We start from the raw sequence: 21,058 nt of genomic DNA on the forward strand, positions 1-21,058 counted from the left end.
TGTATGTATGTATGGATGTATACTGTATGTGTGTAATTGTGTGCATGTGTGTGTATATGCATATATGTATGTGTTTGTGAATTTGTGTATGTATGGATGTGTGTGTGTGTGTATAAATGTATGTATGTATATATATATATATATATATATATATATATATATATATATATATATATATATATATATATATATATGTATGTAATTGTGTGCATATTCACATGGGTGTGTTTGTATAAAGGTATGTATGTGTGTGTGTGTGTGTGTGTGTGTGTGTGTGTGTGTGTGTGTGTTGCACAGATCCCCAGGTTACACCCTTAGAGACGTGTTTATGAACATGACCTGTACTGCTGTTCGGTTTCTAACAAAAACGTCGAACTCCTTTAATTACAGTATCTGCCGAATCCACCATGAGCAACCCGAGGACGCTGAACGAGCTGATCGATCTAAAGAACTCTCGATTTGGTCGGCCTCCTCCAAGACATGGCCTCAAGCTGCTGTACTGGTTTGCTAACGACTTCCTGTTTATTAACAACAATGACAGGATGTGCTGGCAGTACAACCCGAGAAGCGAATTCTTCGGCTTTCATCGCTTTAAGAACAGAATGGACAAAAATGGCGTCAAACTCCTGCCCGATACCAACCTCATCTACTACATGGTGGGAAATCTGAACAGCCCAGGAGCAGAAGAGCTGCCCGATTACGTCCTGGAAGACTTCTACGGCTATAAAAACGAGAAAAATATGGATCGCATCATCATCAGCATCGTCGATCAGTCTGTTGACAGAGTCTATGTGACTGAGCACTGCGATCGGACGGATTTCAACAAGGAAGCTACGTACTGCATTAGCAAGGAGCTAATCATGATGATCCAGGAGATGACCTTAGAGGACTTTTTGATACAAACCGGTTATTCGCGATCGCTAGCAGTCTTATTTCGGAGTATTTGGAGAGAGCGTGAGCAAGAGAACATCGCTCAGAGTTCTCAGGAGGACGAGGCCAGCAGTTTCTGGGATGATAATGAATCTACAAAGTGCTGCAAATGTGTCATCCTTTAGACTCTTTCGGCTATAGAAAGAAAAGGCGATACTGAGGTTCAGTAGTTAAGATGTTGGACTTCTGATCCAAGCAACACCGGCCCTTGAGCAAGGCCTTTAATCCTCAACTGTTTAGTCGTATAAAATCAGATACATTTACAAGGATAAGAATGTCCCCAAAATGCCATTATTGTAGAATCTCACACAAACTGTCCAGGAATTTAAACCAATCAATTCCAATTCACTATATGACTAAAAGTTTGTGGACACCTGATTTCTTTGAAGAGGTTTCACCAGATTATTTGCTCATTCAGCCACAAGGGTGTTAGTAAAGTCAGGTAATGATGTAGGTGAGAAGGTGAGGAGGCCTGGGGTGCAGTCAGCGTTCACATTCATCCCATATGTGTTCAATAGTGTTCTGTAGCATGAGATCTTCCATTCCAACATCACCAGGTAAAGCTTATCTTCTTGGGCACATGGGTAATTGGCATGCTGGAACAGGTTTGGGTCTCCTGGGTCAAGTGAAGGGAAACGCCCTATTAAAATTTCTGCCTCTTTATGGTAATGAATTGGGTAATGACCACGTGTGGCTGGAAGTCAGGTGAGGTGTCCCAATACTTCTGTCCATACAGTGTATTTGTTAAGCTATAAAACATTACATACATCTATCCATCCATCCATCCATCCATCCATCCATCCATCCATCCATATCTAATCTTATCTATCTAATTTTAGATTCTGATTGGCCAGAAGATAAGGATGTACATGGTCTAGTCTAGTCTAGTCTGGTCTGGTCAGGATTGGTCTGGTCTAGTCTGGTCTGGTCTGGTCTGGTCTGGTCTGGTCTGGTCTAGTCTAGTCTGGTCTGGTCTGGTCTGGTCAGGATTGGTCTGGTCTAGTCTAGTCTGGTCTGGTCTGGTCTGGTCAGGATTGGTCTGGTCTAGTCTAGTCTGGTCTGGTCTGGTCTGGTCAGGATTGGTCTGGTCTAGTCTAGTCTGGTCTGGTCTGGTCTGGTCTGGTCAATTAACTGGAGACCATTTCCACATGTGGCCATTAAACTATATAACTTCTCCCATTTGGAGTGTTAAATAGCTGGTCTATGATATAGATATAGTTATTAGTTATAGATTTTCATGACGCACATATAATGTTAATATATTGAGCAATTTAATGAAATAATTTCAGTGAAAATAATAATTTATTTTAATTAATATCAATAATAACTGTGTGCAATAATTATCATTATAGTGCGAGTTTCTGCTTCATTGCTGCTACACATTTTATTTTATTTTATATACAACAATAATAATTTTTATAAAAAATCTTGTTTGTTTATTTCACTTGAATCTTTAATTTGATTGTGAGCAACTGCAACAATCAATAAAGTATTCTGATTGGAATTGATTAACGCCTTTACTCAGTATCCTGGACACTGTCTATAATCTTATGCTAATAATATGCATTTATAGTATAGTCTTCTATATTTAATGCATTTTTTGTCTTATTAATAATGTCTTCTTGATTATAATAAACTCTTGTTTTTGTTGCTCGTGTGCAACCTTTACAAATCGTTTCAAACTGGTGATATGCAAATATTAATTATTTATGCATAAAATAAAATAAAAAGGTTTAAATGTTTTATTCCTGTTACATCATATTTATCTCTCTATTTTTTATTACAATGTTTTAAACTTTTTAAATACCCATAAAGTCTCAGGATGAACCAGTTTCTATTTCCCGAGAGGCGAAGAGGCAGCAGATACCGGAGACATGAACAACACCTTATTAAGTGAAATAAGATCACACAGGAGATTAACATCTGTTTGGGTTTTTTCCTTTGAACAGCACCAGCGAGGATTACACGTGTAACACGTGTACTTACTGTAGGGCACATTAAATGTAAGCGCATTCCAGGAAATCCTGTGGCTTCGTAAACGGCGTGCAATTTCGCTTTCCATTATGAGGAATGCGGAACACACACACTGGTGTTAACTGCATTTCAAACTGAGGAATTATTAAGCTTTCATTAACTGTAGGATAATTATTTTTCTCACACGACTGCCAGATCATGTGATTTTTGATCTCCAGGTTTTTTATTTTTCTCGAGTGTAAAAATAAATTTAGTAAGTGACTTCTGTTAGACTGTAGATGAAGTAGATCCAGAAGAGTTACCAAGAAGGTTTTAGCAACTCAGGTAAGCACAGTTTACAACTATGTGGAGCAGAAGAGCATCTCAGAATGTACAGAATAGTGTAGTAAACATTAAGGGAGGAAGAGCTACAATAGCAGAAGACCAGTTCAGGATAAAATCCCCCACAAGTGATTATATATATATATGAATACATGAATGGAGGAATGGAGTACACAGATATACAAGGATGTTCATAATGCAATGTGAATGCCGCAGGTGAAACCATGAAACCTGTTCATCCTGAATGACACTAAATTTAGCCCCTAAATGCGCTGTTTTACTTCCGTTTCTCAGTAAAAACAAACTCTCGATCGCATTACAGGAGGTACAGTACGACAGTATTTGAATTATATTTCCTGATGTTTAGTTTTAAAGAAACGGTTTTAATATTACTTTAAATGCTGCATTGTTGTATTTTTTTATTGATAAGAACAAGAAGCATTTTATTGTAGATCTGGTGAAGATGAGATCTGGTTTTCATGGAAGGAGACACCAATTTTAGCACTTTGTCAGAAGTTATTTTGACACTTTGTTTGAATTACAGATCATTAAAAGAGGACATCATGACCAAACCACAGACTCTAAATGAACTGGGAGACTTGAAGGAGGTTGGATTTGGCAAACCTTCTCCAAGACATGGCCTCAAACTTCTTCACTGGTTTGCTAACAACTGTCTGTATTTCGATAACAACAACCAGATGTGCTGGCGCTACAATCCGCAAAAAGGACATTTTGGTTTAAAATTTTTTGGAAACAAGACTGGACTTCTGCCTTATTCAAACCTCAAGTACTACGAGATGGGCAATCTGAGAGAAGCAGAAGACCTGCCAGATTACGTTCGGGATGATTATATTCAAAACCGTAATGATTGTGACAGCAACAAAGATAGAATCATTGTTAGCGTTAATGATAAGTGGCTCGACAGAGTCTATGTGACTCAACACAATGATGGTAAGAATGATTTCAACAAGAACGCCACCTACTTCATCAGCAAAGGCCTCATAATGAATATCACAAATAGGAGCTTGGAGGACTTTCTCTCAAAAACTGGGTACTTGACAGAGCAAGAGATTCCTGTTCAGAATAATGAGCATACAACAGTGGACATGGACTATGAACAGAATACTGGGAATGAGAGGGTGACAGAGGACGACAGTCAATGGGAAAATAGAAAATCTAAAAGCCCATGTAGTTGTACCATACTTTAAGCTCTGGATGGAAATGACAAATGAGAGTTCTGTTAGAAATCTAAAACAGTTATTCTCACTACTGACATTAACCCTTTATATAAAGAATGATCTCATAAGATTTGATAGATACTGATAAATAATTAGATTATTAGAGTAAAAGCACACACACCTATTACAAGGTTATTGTATGTTATTGTATGTAACAGCTAGCTGGTGATCTGATAAAACACTTTCTGTCTTCATGTATTTATATGAATAATATATATTATATGTAATTTATGAATGTAATATGATGCAAAATTATAGAAAATTCAAGTAAATAAAAAATAAATTATTTACACGAAAAGTGTCTCTTGAGTCAATCAGATCTGATTTCTGGGAAATTAGACAAAACTGAGCCAATTAGGTTGCAGTTAAACCAGGTAGCCCCACCTACTGGCAGGAATGTGCTATGGCTGTACAGGTCCTTTCTTGTGTGGCAGAAATTGTCTTATTTAGTTTAGACCAGCCATTAACACATCTCATATCACATGACTTTTCGTGTCTGATTCACATTCACTGGAATTAGCACATATATACAGTATATTATGGCTGTCAAAATGAATGCGTTAATAACTCGTTAATTCATTTTAACGTCACTAATTTGACTAACGCACGATTAATCATTTAAAATCCCTAATCATTTGTTTTACTGATGTGTCAAGTCTCAAATCAGCACCGAAATCCGCCATGACGTGCACATCCGGCAATTAAAACCATCCGTGTGGAAACACAGCAAAATTTCTGTTTTTCTTACGATTTATGCAATTTAAAACACCATCATTATTTGAAATAATTTACATCAACGATTTTTCATGTTTTACAATTATTAGTATTTTAGTCTTTGCTTTATATCTTCGCACATTAAGGATTTTCCAGGCAGAATTAAAGACCAAGGGTCTGCTCTCCGTATGTGAATTCCTCAATTACCTGGATAGTTGTTGATGATTTCACATTTTCTAGGAATTTTGGTTCTTTGAAGTTTATCCTGGAGTTGTTGTAATAGAAACAGGTCCAATATCTCAAAACTGATCTGATCAGGTTTGTTTCATGTAAAAAAGATCAGATCATGTCTTTATAACCAAAAGTGATACAGGAAGTAAAACTCAGCCACATTCTCTCCTTTTTTACCTGAGCAACCTGTTGCACCAGGAGCAAAAATAATTCAACACATAATACCGGATAGACTGGATTTCTCAGTGCAGCAGAAAGTTTACTTTTAGAAATATATTATTTTTCTTGTTAAATAATAATTTATATGATACTCTCATATTAATAGACTTTTACATGAAGTAGGAATGTTTTTTTTTTTATATATATATATTATTTTTTTACAATGAGTATTGTTAAAAGTGCCAAATAACATTGAACTGACTTGACTATTTTTTTTATATTTTACTTGTTCCCAAGTTCTAGTGGGTTGAGTGACGGCATAGACATTAGGAAAGTATGAAAAAATGAGTATATATGAGTTATTCAGCGGTGGGGAAAGGTAGTGCTTTTCCATAATCCTGACACATGTACACGCTTTTTTGCTTGTGTATTTGTCATTTATGAAGCTTCATTAGAACACTTGGATTTCTGGCACAGATTTGCTCCCATATACATTGCAAACGCTTCATAACATACATATTGCAATACTTTTAATATATTTTACTCCCTAAAACAGGACTGAAAGACCAAGTAAGTAAAAAAAACAGGACCAAAAAACAGAGAGAAAACAACCTGGAAACTTGGACACTCCCACTTTCTTGTGCTGGATAAGTTTCTGTTTCCTGAGAAATGAACACATGCTGAAGGAAGCCATCTGTGAGACGGTTCACTTGCTGAGCACTCGGCACTCTGGTACACCCCGGACCTGCATCTGCGTGCTTTAACTGTGTCAAAGGAACCACCAACAATTTCATAGCAAGTAAGTAAAGATTTCTTTTTAGGATTTAGATCTTATCACTCCATCGTTCAATATTAATATTAAATCCTTTATTCGTCAGTTCTTCTTATCTGTGTACATATGGCAGCTTTTACATGCTTTGACTGCTAATGATTTTCTTTAATGATTGTATTTGCCTCTAAAGTCTATTATTTAATTATTTCCAATACATGATACTTATTATTAAAAAAATATATTATATAAATATATTACAAAAAATAGATTGAACTTTTGTTTGTTTTTTTACTTTTGTTATCATTTACTACTGAAACTCTCTGTGATGCACAGCCTTTTATCCATTTATTTATTTATTTATTTATTTTTTAATACTGATCTAATACTGATATTTCCAGGTTTGAACATCACCTTCAAAACAGCTAATGCTTCTTTACTTTGAATGTACATGTCTGTATAGATTTTAAACCACATGTTTCTCTCCTTCTTTCTTATCCTGCTCATTATTACCCATAATTATAAAAACACACTCGAAAACTGAGAAATTGTTGCCTGTTTTCTAGGAAGAAAATATATACTGTATACAGTACAGTGCTGCAGTATTTGGATTGTATTTCCTGATATTTAGTTTTGAGGGACGTTTTTTTTTTTTTTTACTATTACTTTCAATGCTGCATTGTTGTATTTTTAAACTTGATTTGGCATCTTTTCATTGTTGAGAACAAGAAGCATGTTATTGTCGATCTGGTGAAGATGAGATCTGATTTTCATGGAAGGAGACACCAATTTTAGCACTTTGTCGGAAGTTATTTTGACACTTTGTTTGAATTACAGATCATTAAAAGAGGACATCATGACCAAACCACAGACTCTAAATGAACTGGGAGACTTGAAGGAGGTTGGATTTGGTAAACCTTCTCCAAGACATGGCCTCAAACTGCTTCACTGGTTTGCTAACAACTGTCTGTATTTCGATAACAACAACCAGATGTGCTGGCGCTACAATCCGGAAGAAGGATATTTTGGTTTCAAATTTTTTAGAAACAAGACTGGACTTCTGCCTTATTCAAACCTCAAGTACTACGAGATGGGCAATCTGAGAGAAGCAGAAGACCTGCCAGATTACGTTCGGGATGATTATATTCAAAACCGTAATGATTGTGACAGCAACAAAGATAGAATCATTGTTAGCGTTAAGAATAAGTGGCTCGACAGAGTCTATGTGACTGAGCACAACAGCTATAAGAATGATTTCAACAAGAACGCCACCTACTTCATCAGCAGAGGCCTCATTACGAAGATCAGACGACTGACCTTACAAGACTTTCTCTTAACAACTGGGTATTGGAGAAAGCAAGAGATTTATGTTCAGAGAAATGAACATACAATAGTGGACATGAACTATGAACAGAATACTGGGAATAAGAGGGTGATAGAGGATGACAAGCAATATGGTTATAAAGAATCTAAAAGCCCATGTAGTTGTACCATACTTTAAACTCTGGATGGAAATGACAAATGAGATTTCCGTTAGAAATCTACAACAGTTATTTTCACTACTTACACAAACCCTTCATATTAATATTTCATATTCCACCAAGGTGGTGGAATGAACTTCCCCTAGATGTCCGTACAGCGGAGTCCCTGACTATCTTCAAGCGACGACTGAAGACCTTCCTCTTCCTGAAACACTTAAATTAGCACTTTCCAAGTTTGTAGAATTCTAGGGTTATATTTATATTAAGTATGTAATCTGGCGTAGCAGTGTAGATTTATTCATTACTAGAGATTTAAAGCACTTTTGTACATCGCTCTGGATAAGGGCGTCTGCTAAACGCCATAAATGTAATGTAATGTAAATATTAAGAATGATCTCATAAGATTTTGTAGATACTGAAAGAAAATACTAATAATGTGAAAACTTGTTAAACAATACCATATGCAGGTAGATGATTAGATTATTAGAGTAAGAGCACACACACCTATTACAAGGTTATTGTATGTTATTGTATGTAACAGCTAGCTGGTGATCTGATAAAACACTTCCTGTCTTCATGTATTTATATGTATATATATTTTATATAACGTAATATGATGCAAATTGAAATAAAAAATACATTTACATGAAAACGGTCAATCAGATCTGATTTCTGGGAAATGAGACAAAACTGAGCCAATTAGGTTGCAGTAAAACAAGGTAGCCCCACCTACTGGCAGGAATGTGCTTGCTATGGCTGTACAGGTCTTTTTTTGTGTGCCAGAGCTTGTCTTAATAGTAAGTTTAGACCAGCCATTAACATACATACAGTGCCCTCCACAATTATTGGCACCCCTGTTTAAGATGTGGTCGTGGACTTAAAAAAATTCTCCTTTTTTTTTTAAACAACATAGAACCCAAATGCAAAAAAAGAGAAAAATCCAACCTTTTATTTAAGTACATTACTTTGGTGGTAAAAAAATCACACATTTAGAAAAAAAAAAAAACTTGAAATCATGTGTGCCACAATTATTGGCACCCTGATGTTAATACTTTGTACAACCTCCTTTTGCCAACAAGACAGCACTTAATCTCCTCCTATAACATTTCACAAGATTGGAGAACACAGAGAGAGGATTTTGACCATTCTTCTTTGCACAATCTTTCTAGATCATCCAGTGTCCTGGGTCCTCTCTTATGCACTCTTCTCTTTAGCTCGCCCCACAGGTTTTCGATTGGGTTGAGGTCTGGGGACTGAGATGGCCATGGGAGGACCTTGAGTTTGTGACTGCTGAACCACTTTTGTGTAGATTTTGCCACATGTTTTGGATCATTATCCTGCTGAAAGACCCAATGACGACCCATCTTCAGCTTTCTGGCAGAGGCCATCAGGTTTTTATTTAAAATATCCTGGTACTTCAAAGCGTTCATAATGCCATGCACCCTAACAAGGTTCCCAGGGCCTTTGGAAGAGAAACAGGCCCACAGCATCACAGATCCTCCACCATACTTCACGGTGGGCATGAGGTGCTTTTCGGCATACTCATCTTTTGTTTTACGCCAGACCCACTTAGAGTGTTTGTTGCCAAAAAGCTCAATCTTAGTCTCATCTGACCAAAGCACACGATCCCAGTTGAAGTCCCAGTACCGCTTAGCAAACTCCAGATGTTTACGTTTGTGAGTGTTAGTGAGAAAAGGCTTTTTCCTTGCATGCCTCCCAAACAGCTTGTTGGCATGTAGAGAGCGTCTGATGGTTGTTTTGGAGACTCTGTGACCCCAAGATGCCACTCTTTGATGCAATTCTGTGACGGTGAGCTTGGGAAATTTTTTTACTTCTCTTACCATCCTCCTCACTGTGCGTTGTGGCAAGATAAACTTGGGACCTCTTCCAGCCTTGTTTGTCACTGTTCCAGTTGTTTTAAACTTCTTAATGATTCCTCTGACTGTAGATACCGGCAAGTTAAGGCGAGTGGCTATTTTCTTGTAGCCATTGCCTGACTTATGAAGGTCGACACACATCTGCCTTACTTGAATGGTGTGTTCTCTTGTCTTTGCCATGTTGATAAATGGGTAAGAGAATTAGGCCTCTGTGTCACGTCATATTTATACCCCAGGGAAACAGGAAATCATGAATCACTAATTAAAAGTCCCTAGATACCCTGACCAACCTTAGCAACTACAGAAAAATATATAAAAAAAAAAAACCAATTAAGTTTTTCAGAGGAATTGTTAGGGGTGCCAATAATTGTGGGACACATGATTTCAAGTTTTTTTTTTTTTCTAAATGTATGATTTTTTTTACCACCAAAGTTATGTACTTAAATGAAAGGTTGGATTTTTCTCTTTTTTTGCATTTGGGTTCTATGTTGTTTTAAACAATTGTTTGAATTTTTAGAAGTCCACGACCACATCTTAAACAGGGGTGCCAATAATTGTGGAGGGCACTGTATATATTCAAGAAGAAAAAAATCGATTGATCTGTTGTTTGGTGTGAAGAAGTAAAATCGCAATATTTTTCCTGCAATAGAATTTCCTATTGAAACTCTCTGAGATCTACAGCTATTAATTTATTTATTTGTTTATTTATTTTTTCAGTCTTCTAATGCCTGTATAGATTTTAAACCACATGTTTCTCTCCTTCTTTCTTTCCCTGGTAATTCTTAAACATATTTATAAGAACACACTCAAATATTGAAAAATGATTTGCCTGTTTTCTAGGAAGTTGATACACAGCCACACCATCCTGCACCCACACACACACACACACACCCACACACACACACAACGTTTGGTAACAGATTGGAGAAGAACCAACTGTGGGAGCCATCAGGGACATTAAGCCTTCTCTGATGGTCTAATCTCTATCAGAATCACTGACTTAAATTTTTTTTTTGTACATGAATATTAATTAAATTCTAATATATTCAAATATATAATTTAATATTCATTTAAAAATAAATATTTAAATAAATATTTATTTTAATTAAATAAACATTTATTTAAATTATCATTTAATGACATTTTAATAAATTTTATTTAATTTAAATATTTTTATTTTATTTTAACAAATATTTATTTAATTAAAATAAACATTTATTTAAATTATCAATAATAAATGTCATTTGATTAGATTTGATTAGATCTACAGTGTGTGTGTGTGTGTGTGTGTGTGTGTGTGTGTGTGTGTGTGTGTGCAACATGCAATTTTCTTGCTGTTTTAGTTTTTAAAATGTTATAATATATAAAAACAATAGAAAGAAGAGTTGTTTGGAGACACCTTGCATCCTGCCTGGATTTGAAACATTTTTGTTATTTCTCTCCCAGACTTACAAACAGTAAACCGTAGCTAAAAAGCAGACAAATGCTGCATCGTTAAAACAGTATAATCTGTGGATATATTTTGTTTCTTCTAACAAATATGATTAATTGATTTCTGTTTATCTTTAACACTTTTACAGACACACATAAGGACTCACTATGGCTGAACTACAGACACTAAATGAACTGGACCATTTGAAGAACACAGAATTCGGGCGACCTCATCCCAGACACGGCCTCAAGCTGCTGTACTGGTTTGCTAAAAACTGTCTCTATTTTGATGACAACAAACGAATGCGCTGGCGCTTCGATCCAGACGATGGGGAATATGGATTCCACTTGTTTGAGAACAGGTACAACAAAAACGGTGATCAACTCCTGCCAGATAAAGATCTTCCCTACTATGAGGTGGGCAATCTGAGCAAATCAGGAGCAGGTGATCTGCCAAATAATGTCCGGAAAAATTACACCAGCCACCACGATGAGAGCAATAAGGACCGCATCATAGTGAGCGTGGACGAGGAGTGGTTTGATGAAGTCTACATAACCGAGCACCAAGGCCAAGCAAGCTACAATGCAGACGCCACATACCGCATCAGCCGAGGCCTTCTCATGATTATCCAACGTCTTACTTTAAAGGACTTCCTCTCAGACATGGACTGCTGAAGATATCCAAGAAAGAAAGCAATGTCCAGTCGATAAATAAACTCTCAAATGTTACTTAATGCTACAACTGTTCCTCCTATTGTGCCAATATTGATATGCTTTCATATGAAATATTACATATAAATCCATGTCTATACATGCTTTAAGTATAATTAAATAAAAATAAACACTATATTTGATTTTTATTATATATTGATGAAATCATTGATCATAAAGTAAAAAAAAACAAAAAAAACAGTAGGGACCTTCTGCTCTGTTGCTTTACACTATACTATACACTGATTCTATAATAATTATAATTAAAATGTATGTATGTACATTTATATCGCTACAATGACTTTGACATCTTCCCTAAGGGGATCAATAAACTATTATGCTTCTAAAAAAATGCCTTTCTTGCTATTAATAAAACAAAATACAGAAAAACACGTGATTTTGTTAGTACATCATACACTTTATGTATGAGCATCATAAATACACAAACAAAAGTGTAACTGCAAATCAGACAATTATATGGGTGCCAATCAGAAAATCACATGTGCACCAATTAACCAATCTACATAGTAATCTACATAGGCAACCCTCCCAGAACTACACACCTGCACCTGATTGTGGTTTCAAAACCAGTTAAACCACCTGGAGATGTCTGGTCTCTTTCTCTTTGACTGTGACAAAACGATGCACTGGTGCTATAATCAAGACAAAGAAAAATAGATAAACAAATGAATATATAGACAATGTCACCATTTAACCCCCCCATTGCCAAGCACAGCATGTCATCTCATGAATAGCAAGCCAATGTTTCAACTGTCACATGTGATTGCCATGAACTTTTGTTTTGAGTCACATACCTCATCTTGTGTTGTGCATCATTTTACCCCCCAGGCCTTCAGTGGTGTCCTACCTGAATCTTTCCACCTCTTAATACCATCTTTGTGACACCATGTCTAAAGAAATCATCAATATAATAGAGAGGCGCAGTATCACGGAGCGCCGCATCATGGACAGGAATCGCAAATGATGAGAATGAATGTCATTACTGAGGCAAGAATCCAAATGAACACAATTCAAGACGTCTCCTTTTGCTGCAACCACAATTTGGTTTGCAAAGTTCTACCTAGTAAAAAAGCAAATCGAATTCTATTTGTCACATACACAATCATTCAAAGTACGACATGTAGTGAATTGATTTATCCGACTGTTCAACATGCAAATAGAATATTTAAAAATACGTATAAAGTATAACTATACAGTATACAATATACATATATTTAATGTACTATTAAATATATTAACAAAAATAAGACAGAAACTCTTACGTTTATAATTTATATAATATATGATCAAACAAAGATGGCCAGACAGGTTTTAACCACTCTTTTCAACCGTGCTGAGCAGAAAAGCATCTCAGGAGTTATTGCCAGACATCAACTCAAATTCCCATCACACACTACAGCCTTCAAAACATGGCTGACTTAAACGTCAAACCCCAGAACACACACTTTTTCCACTTTGATTCTTTCTCTTAGTGTTTGAGCAGAGGTGTGTCCTATTACATGCACGAATGGACACAACCTCTACAGTGCATCCGGAAAGATTTTTCCCACATTGTGTTGTGTTACAGTTTTATTCCAAAATGGATTGAATTCATTATTTTCCTCACATTCCTACAAACAAAACCCCATAATGATAATGTAAAAAAAAGAGAATGTATTCAAAAAAAAAAAAAAGAAATTAAAAATCACATTTACCTAAGTATAAGATTTTGCTCAATACTTTGTTGAAGCTTCTTTGACATCAATTACAGCCTCAAGTCTACTTGTGTCAAGCTACAGGCTTGACACACATTTTTGGGTAGTTTCTTTCATTCTTCTTTGCAGAACCTCTTAAGCTCCATCAGGTTGGATGGGGAGCGTCGGTGCACCACCATTTTCAGATCTCTCCAGAGATGTTCAATATGGTTCTGGCTCTGGCTGGACCACTCAAGGAAATTCACAAAGTAGCTCCTGCTTTGTTATCTTGTCTGTGTGCTGAGGGTCGTTCTGCTGGAAGATGAATTGCTCCAGTCTGAGGTCCATAGTGCTCTGGAGCAGGTTTTCATTAAGGACATCTCTGTACATTGCTGCATTCATATTTCCCTTGATCCTGACAAAACCAGTTGCCGCTGAAAAACATCCCCACAGCATGATGTTGCCACCACCATGCTTCACTGTAGGATTGGTATTGGCCAGGTGATGAGCAGTTTCCTCCAGACATGACGCTTGTCATTCAGCCCGAAGAGTTCAATCTTTGTTTCTCATGATCTAAGAGTCCTTCAGGTGCCTTTGGTAAACTCCAGACCAATATACTGGACACTCTACCATACAGGGCTAATTGGTAGAGTGATGCATGGATGGTTGTTCTTCTGGAAGGTTCTCTCTCCACAGAGAAATGCTGGAGCTCTTTTAGAGTGACTATTGGTTTATTGGTCACCTCCCTGACCAAGGCCCTTCTCCCATTCTCCCAAACCTTTTATTTACGGATGATGGAAGCCACTGTGCTCATTGGGACCCTCAATGCTGCAGAAATGTTTCTCTTTCCTTCCCCAGATCTGTGCCTCGGTACAATCCTGTCTCTGAGGTCTACAGACAATTCATTGGACTTCACTTTCTTGGTTTGTGCTCTGACATGCACTGTTAACTGTGGGACCTCATATAGATCAGGTGTGTGTCTTTCCAAATCATCTCCAATCAACTGAATCTACCACAGATGGACTCCAATCAAGTTGTAGAAACATCTCAAGGATGATCAGTGGAAACAGGATACACCTGAGCTTAATTTTGAGTGTCATGGCAAAGGCTGTGAATATTTATTTTTAATTAATTAATGATGAAATATTATTTTTTATTAATTTGTAGAGATTTCACACAAACTTCTTTCACATTCTTATTATGGGATTTTGTTTGTAGAATTTTGAGGAAAATAATGAATTAAATCAATTTTGAAATAAAGCTGTGACACACACACACACACACACACACACACACACACACTAAACATCCCATTCCATATTTTTTCTATTATATGTAATAGATTTTGTGGTGTAGTTATAGGGATTTGTGTACAGCCTGCTAAAAGAGCATTAGTAAGATCAGGATTTAATGTTTGAGGAGGAGAGGAGGCTCCAGTTCCAGTTTATCCCAAATGGGTTTGAGTGGGTTGAAAAGCTAAAGGCATTGAGGGCATAATATTTACTCATTCCATTATTTCTGTGATTTAACCTGTCTGAAATTGTTTCACTTCATCTGAAAAGTGGTGACGTTGAGTTTCAGATCAGAAGATTGTTCAAATCGGCACCACCTCCAGGACCAAGCTGGCACTCCTGTGCCCTCAAGCAAAGAGCACTTAACCCTCCTTTACTGTATAAACTAGATAAATGTAAATGAATACCACAGAACGAGTAAAAAAGAAATGTTTCCTCAAACAGATGACGTATTTGTAACATCCAGTCAGTCCTGATTGACAACTTACAGCCCAAATTAGCAACATCTTGTGACTCTAGATAAAAAATTATATTATATATAAATTATAATTATATATAAACAATTGAACAATTCTGAAATAATGTCATCTTCACTGCTCAACAGTTGAAGGAGTTTTTGTCCTGTCTATATCATGCTACCAGAACACCTTTTCCACAAAATAACTAAGGCATTAGAAAAAAAACATTATTTTGCAGAAAACACACTGATCAAAATTAGAGAACAACAATGACTGTAGCATGGAAAAGATTACAACAAAATTTTCTGAAGGTTACAACAGTCAGCAATTAGTAGGAAGTGTACAGGCCTCTGCTCTGAATGATTTCAGCACATCTGCGGCCACAGGACAGCACGAGTCTCTCACACTGCTCTGGTGTGATTTTGGTCCAATCTTCTTCCAGTCTCCTCCACAGTTCGGTGACTGTAGTGGGTTTCTTGGCCATAACTTTGTCACCAAGGATTTTCCAGAGGTTCTCTATTGGGTTGAGATCAGGACTCTGGGCAGGCCATGTCATTATTTCAATGTTTTCAGTTTCAAGGAACTGCTTTACCTTTTGCTGTGTGACATGGAGCGTTGTCCTGCATGAACACTGCGGGCTGATTGGGTGATGAACGAGGAAGGAACCATATGTTGTTGAAGAAGGTTCTAATAAACATTTGCATTCACTCTGCCATGTAGCTGTATAAGAGGCCCAACTCCTGCTGCAGAAAACATGCCCCAAACCATGACACTTCCTCCTCCACTTTTCACTGACTTCTTTACACACTTTGGGTTCAGTCTTTCTCCAGTTTGTCACCGAACATAATGTTTCCCATCGGACCCAAATAAATTAAACTTGCTTTCATCACTGAAGTGAACTTTGGACCAGTTCTCCTCTGTCCACACAACATGCTTAGTCTAGCCTTTTGATTCTTTCTGCTAATGAGAGGTTTGGTCACTGCAGAGTGGGCTTTCAGTCCAAATGCTCTTAAACGCCGAGACACTGTATGACGAGACAGATCCTTACCCTGTTCAGCGCTGAACTGGTGAGCAATTCCAGCTGCAGTGTGGAAACGATTGCCCATTGAGATCCTCCGCAGTATCCTGTCCTCTCTTGTATTTGTCTTCCGTGGAGGACCAGCCTTCTTGGCGGACTTGAATGAGTTTGTGATGTTGTAAAGATTCAATATTCTTGAAATCACAGATTTGGAACGACCAACTTGTCTTGCTATGGCTGATAGGGTCATCCTTTGGCCTTCATCTGGACAACCTGCTGCCGGAGGCTTTCAGTCACTTTAGAACGGCCCACCATCTTGCAGAGTCAGTGAAACTGGAAGTTAGGCTGCCAGTTAAATAGGGGTTGACAGATAATCAAGGAAATTAGCACCAGGTACCAGATTAAAACCAATAACTGGGAGGTATCTGAAAGTGTTCTCTAATTTTGATCAGTGTGTTTTCTGCAAAATAATGTTTTTTTTAAATGCCTTAGTTATTTTGTGGAAAAGGTGTTCTGGTAGCATGGTATAGACAGGACAAAACTCCTTCAACTGTTGAGCAGTGAAGATGACATTATTTCAAAATGTTCAATTGTTTATAAATTGTTCTTTAATTTTGATCGACAGTGTGTATATATATATATATATATATAATATATGTAAAATAAAAGCTTGTGTATTCTTTATGTTGATTTTTTGTAGGTAAAATATTCCTTATATATGTTGAGGTGAATGTAAGAATGTGATTAAAAGCTGTTTTTCTTAGCGACTAATAAATTCAACTCACACACGTGTATCTGACGCTTCTGCATGGTGTAACAGCACTTTTCACAGTAGTCGTTTTGCTATGAAGTAGTAGAACTGGTGTTTTATACATATAGTTTCTGTGTGTGTGTGTGTGTGTGTGTGTGTGTGTGTGTGTGTGTGTGTGTGTGTGTGTGTGTGTATGGGAGGATAGATATAATATCTTTGTGGGTGTGTCTGTGTGTGTGTGTGTGTGTGTGTGTGTGTGTGTGTGTGTTTGTGTGTGTGTGTGTGTGTGTGTGTGTGAGGTAGATGTTTTAGAGACATATGAGTATCGTCTGCTTATTGACTCACAGAGCAGGCGCCGATCATCTCGTTTGCAAAGAAAATGCTTTGTATAACGTACAGCAGATTTTCATCTGATTTTATATTCAAATGTTGTGCATTTACTGTGAAAAGTGCTGCGCCTTTAATCTCTAACAACATGGATGTTATTGTTCCGAGAGAGTCTACAAAAGGATCTTCAACTCTCAAACAAAAAAGTAAGTGCAAAGTTGTATTTTCTGTTACTTACTCCTACTGACTTTCATTCCCCTTCTCTCCAGCGTGTACCTCCACCTCTCCAGGCTCTTCTCCACCTGCTCCCTACTCTCACCACAAATCACAATATCATCTGCAAACATCATAGTCTTCTGTCTGACCTCGTCCTTCAACATGTCCATCACCACTGCAAACAGGAAAGGGCTCAGAGCCGATCCTTGATGCAGTCCAACCTCCAACTTGATCCAATCTGTCATTCCTACTGCACACTTCACTTCACCCTTACATTCTTCTCTGACACAACAGGCTTCCTCATACAATACCACAATTCCTCTCTCCACCCTGTCGTACGCTTTCTCTAAATCCACAAACACACAATGCAACTCAAAATTATATTTTTGTTTCTCAGCAGGAACAAGCTCACAGAAGAAATATATATATATATATACTTCTTTCAATATATACAGTACAGACCAAAAGTTTGGACACACCTTCTCATTCAAAGAGTTTTCTTTATTTTCATGACTATGAAAATTATAGATTCACACTGAAGGCATCAAAACTATGAATTAACACATGTGGAATTATATATGGAATTATATACATAACAAAAAGTGTGAAACAACTGAAAATGTCATATTCTAGGTTCTTCAAAGTAGCCACCTTTTGCTTTGATTACTGCTTTGCACACTCTTGGCATTCTCTTGATGAGCTTCAAGAGGTAGTCACCTGAAATGGTCTTCCAACAGTCTTGAAGGAGTTCCCCCCGAGAGATGCTTGGCACTTGTTGGCCCTTTTGCCTTCCACTCTGCGGTCCAGCTCACCCCTAAACCATCTCGACTGGGTTCAGGTCCGGTGACTGTGGAGGCCAGGTCATCTGGCGCAGCACCCCATCACTCTCCTTCTTGGTCAAATAGCCCTTGATGCCTTCAGTGTGAATCTACAATTTTCATAGTCATGAAAATAAAGAAAACTCTTTGAATGAGAAGGTGTGTCCAAACTTTTGGTCTGTATTGTATATACTTATACACACACACACAAACACAGTGTAAAATACTAAATAGTATAAAATAATGTTATACTATATACATATAAATTATTATTTTACACTGTGTGTATATATATATACATTCATATTTCCCTTGACCCTGACGAGTCTCCCAGTTGCCGCTGAAAAACATCCCCACAGCATGATGTTGCCACCACCATGCGTCACTGTAGGATTGGTATTGGCCAGGTGATGAGCAGTTTCCTCCAGACATGACGCTTGGCATTCAGCCCAAAGAGTTCAATCTTTGTTTCTCATGACCTAAGAGTCCTTCAGGTGCCTTTTGGTAAACTCCAGACCAATATACTGGCCACACTACCATACAGGGCTAATTGGTAGAGTGATGCATGGATGGTTGTTCTTCTGAAAGGTTCTCTCTCCACAGAGAAATGCTGGAGCTCTTTTAGAGTGACTATTGGTTTATTGGTCATCTCCCTGACCAAAGCCCTTCTCCCATTCTCCCAAACTTCTTCCATCTACGGATGATGGAAGCCACTGTGCTCATTGGGACCCTCAATGCTGCAGAAATGTTTCTCTTTCCTTCCCCAGATCTGTGCCTCGGTACAATCCTGTCTCTGAGGTCTACAGACAATTCATTGGACTTCACTTTCTTGGTTTGTGCTCTGACATGCACTGTTAACTGTGGGACCTCATATAGATCAGGTGTGTGTCTTTCCAAATCATCTCCAATCAACTGAATCTACCACAGATGGACTCCAATCAAGTTGTAGAAACATCTCAAGGATGATCAGTGGAAACAGGATACACCTGAGCTTAATTTTGAGTGTCATGGCAAAGGCTGTGAATATTTATTTTTAATTAATTAATGATGAAATATTATTTTTTATTAATTTGTAGAGATTTCACACAAACTTCTTTCACATTCTTATTATGGGATTTTGTTTGTAGAATTTTGAGGAAAATAATGAATTAAATCAATTTTGAAATAAAGCTGTGACACACACACACACACACACACACACACACACACACACACACTAAACATCCCATTCCATATTTTTTCTATTATATGTAATAGATTTTGTGGTGTAGTTATAGGGATTTGTGTACAGCCTGCTAAAAGAGCATTAGTAAGATCAGGATTTAATGTTTGAGGAGGAGAGGAGGCTCCAGTTCCAGTTCATCCCAAATGGGTTTGAGTGGGTTGAAAAGCTAAAGGCATTGAGGGCATAATATTTACTCATTCCATTATTTCTGATTTAACCTGTCTGAAATTGTTTCACTTCATCTGAAAAGTGGTGACGTTGAGTTTCAGATCAGAAGATTGTTCAAATCGCGGCACCACCTCCAGGACCAAGCTGGCACTCCTGTGCCCTCAAGCAAAGAGCACTTAACCCTCCTTTACTGTATAAACTAGATAAATGTAAATGAATACCACAGAACAAGAAAAAAAAGAAATGTTTCCTCAAACAGATGACGTATTTGTAACATCCAGTCAGTCCTGATTGACAACTTACAGCCCAAATTAGCAACATCTTGTGACTCTAGATAAAAAATTATATTATATATAAATTATAATTATATATAAACAATTGAACAATTCTGAAATAATGTCATCTTCACTGCTCAACAGTTGAAGGAGTTTTTGTCCTGTCTATATCATGCTACCAGAACACCTTTTCCACAAAATAACTAAGGCATTAGAAAAAAAACATTATTTTGCAGAAAACACACTGATCAAAATTAGAGAACAACAATGACTGTAGCATAGAAAAAGATTCCAACAAAATGTTATGAAGGTTACAACAGTCAGCAATTAGTAGGAAGTGTACAGGCCTCTGCTCTGAATGATTTCAGCACATCTGCGGCCACAGGACAGCACGAGTCTCTCACACTGCTCTGGTGTGATTTTGGTCCAATCTTCTTCCAGTCTCCTCCACAGTTCGGTGACTGTAGTGGGTTTCTTGGCCATAACTTTGTCATCAAGGATTTTCCAGAGGTTCTCTACTGGGTTGAGATCAGGACTCTGGGCAGGCCATGTCATTATTTCAATGTTTTCAGTTTCAAGGAACTGCTTTACCCATTTTGCTGTGTGACATGGAGCGTTGTCCTGCATGAACACTGCGGGCTGATTGGGTGATGAACTCCTGCTGCAAAAACATTCCCCAAACCATGATACTTCCTCCTCCACTTTTCACTGACTTCTTTACACACTTTGGGTTCAGTCTTTCTCCAGTTTGTCGCTGAACATAATGTTTCCCATCGGACCCAAATAAATTAAACTTGCTTTCGTCACTGAAGTGAACTTTGGACCAGTTCTCCTCTGTCCACACAACATGCTTAGTCTAGCCTTTTGATTCTTTCTGCTAAAGGTTTGGTCACTGCAGAGTGGGCTTTCAGTCCAAATGCTCTTAAACGTCGAGACACTGTATGACGAGACAGATCCTTACCCTGTTCAGCGCTGAACTG

The 21,058-nt window shown here is 37.5% G+C and overlaps 4 protein-coding genes across 7 annotated transcripts in view; 3 read left to right on the forward strand and 1 right to left on the reverse strand.

The window, feature by feature from the left end:
* LOC124395811 overlaps positions 1-1,872 on the forward strand; it is a 3,569-nt gene extending 1,697 nt beyond the window's left edge. For both annotated transcript variants that reach the window (XM_046864665.1, XM_046864673.1), the window contains exon 2: positions 391-1,872. In XM_046864665.1, the coding sequence (XP_046720621.1) occupies positions 408-1,055 (648 nt within the window). In that variant the 5' untranslated portion in view covers positions 391-407 and the 3' untranslated portion in view covers positions 1,056-1,872. The remainder of the gene's footprint in view (positions 1-390) is intronic.
* wdr17 (WD repeat domain 17) overlaps positions 1-21,058 on the reverse strand; it is a 101,267-nt gene that overhangs the window by 30,213 nt on the left and 49,996 nt on the right.
* On the forward strand, positions 1,994-4,533 carry LOC124395799. 2 transcript variants are annotated; one of them, XM_046864644.1, is made up of 2 exons: positions 1,994-3,228; positions 3,770-4,533. In XM_046864644.1, the coding sequence occupies exon 2, from the start codon at positions 3,789-3,791 to the stop codon at positions 4,431-4,433; it is 645 nt and encodes a 214-aa protein (XP_046720600.1). In that variant the 5' UTR covers positions 1,994-3,228; positions 3,770-3,788; the 3' UTR covers positions 4,434-4,533. The 2 variants fall into 2 exon arrangements, with proteins under 2 accessions (XP_046720600.1, XP_046720610.1); XM_046864654.1 differs by lacking the exon at positions 1,994-3,228 and adding an exon at positions 3,256-3,550.
* Positions 6,172-12,188, forward strand: LOC124395822. Of its 2 annotated transcripts, none has more exons than XM_046864685.1 (2): positions 6,172-6,366; positions 7,174-8,036. In XM_046864685.1, exon 2 carries the CDS (start codon positions 7,193-7,195, stop codon positions 7,835-7,837), a length of 645 nt encoding a protein of 214 aa, XP_046720641.1. In that variant the 5' UTR covers positions 6,172-6,366; positions 7,174-7,192; the 3' UTR covers positions 7,838-8,036. The 2 variants fall into 2 exon arrangements, with proteins under 2 accessions (XP_046720641.1, XP_046720648.1); XM_046864692.1 differs by lacking the exon at positions 7,174-8,036 and adding an exon at positions 11,275-12,188 and having other exon boundaries at positions 6,223-6,366.

This window comes from Silurus meridionalis, chromosome 2 (assembly GCF_014805685.1).
Source record: "Silurus meridionalis isolate SWU-2019-XX chromosome 2, ASM1480568v1, whole genome shotgun sequence".
In the NCBI taxonomy this organism is placed as follows: domain Eukaryota; kingdom Metazoa; phylum Chordata; class Actinopteri; order Siluriformes; family Siluridae; genus Silurus; species Silurus meridionalis.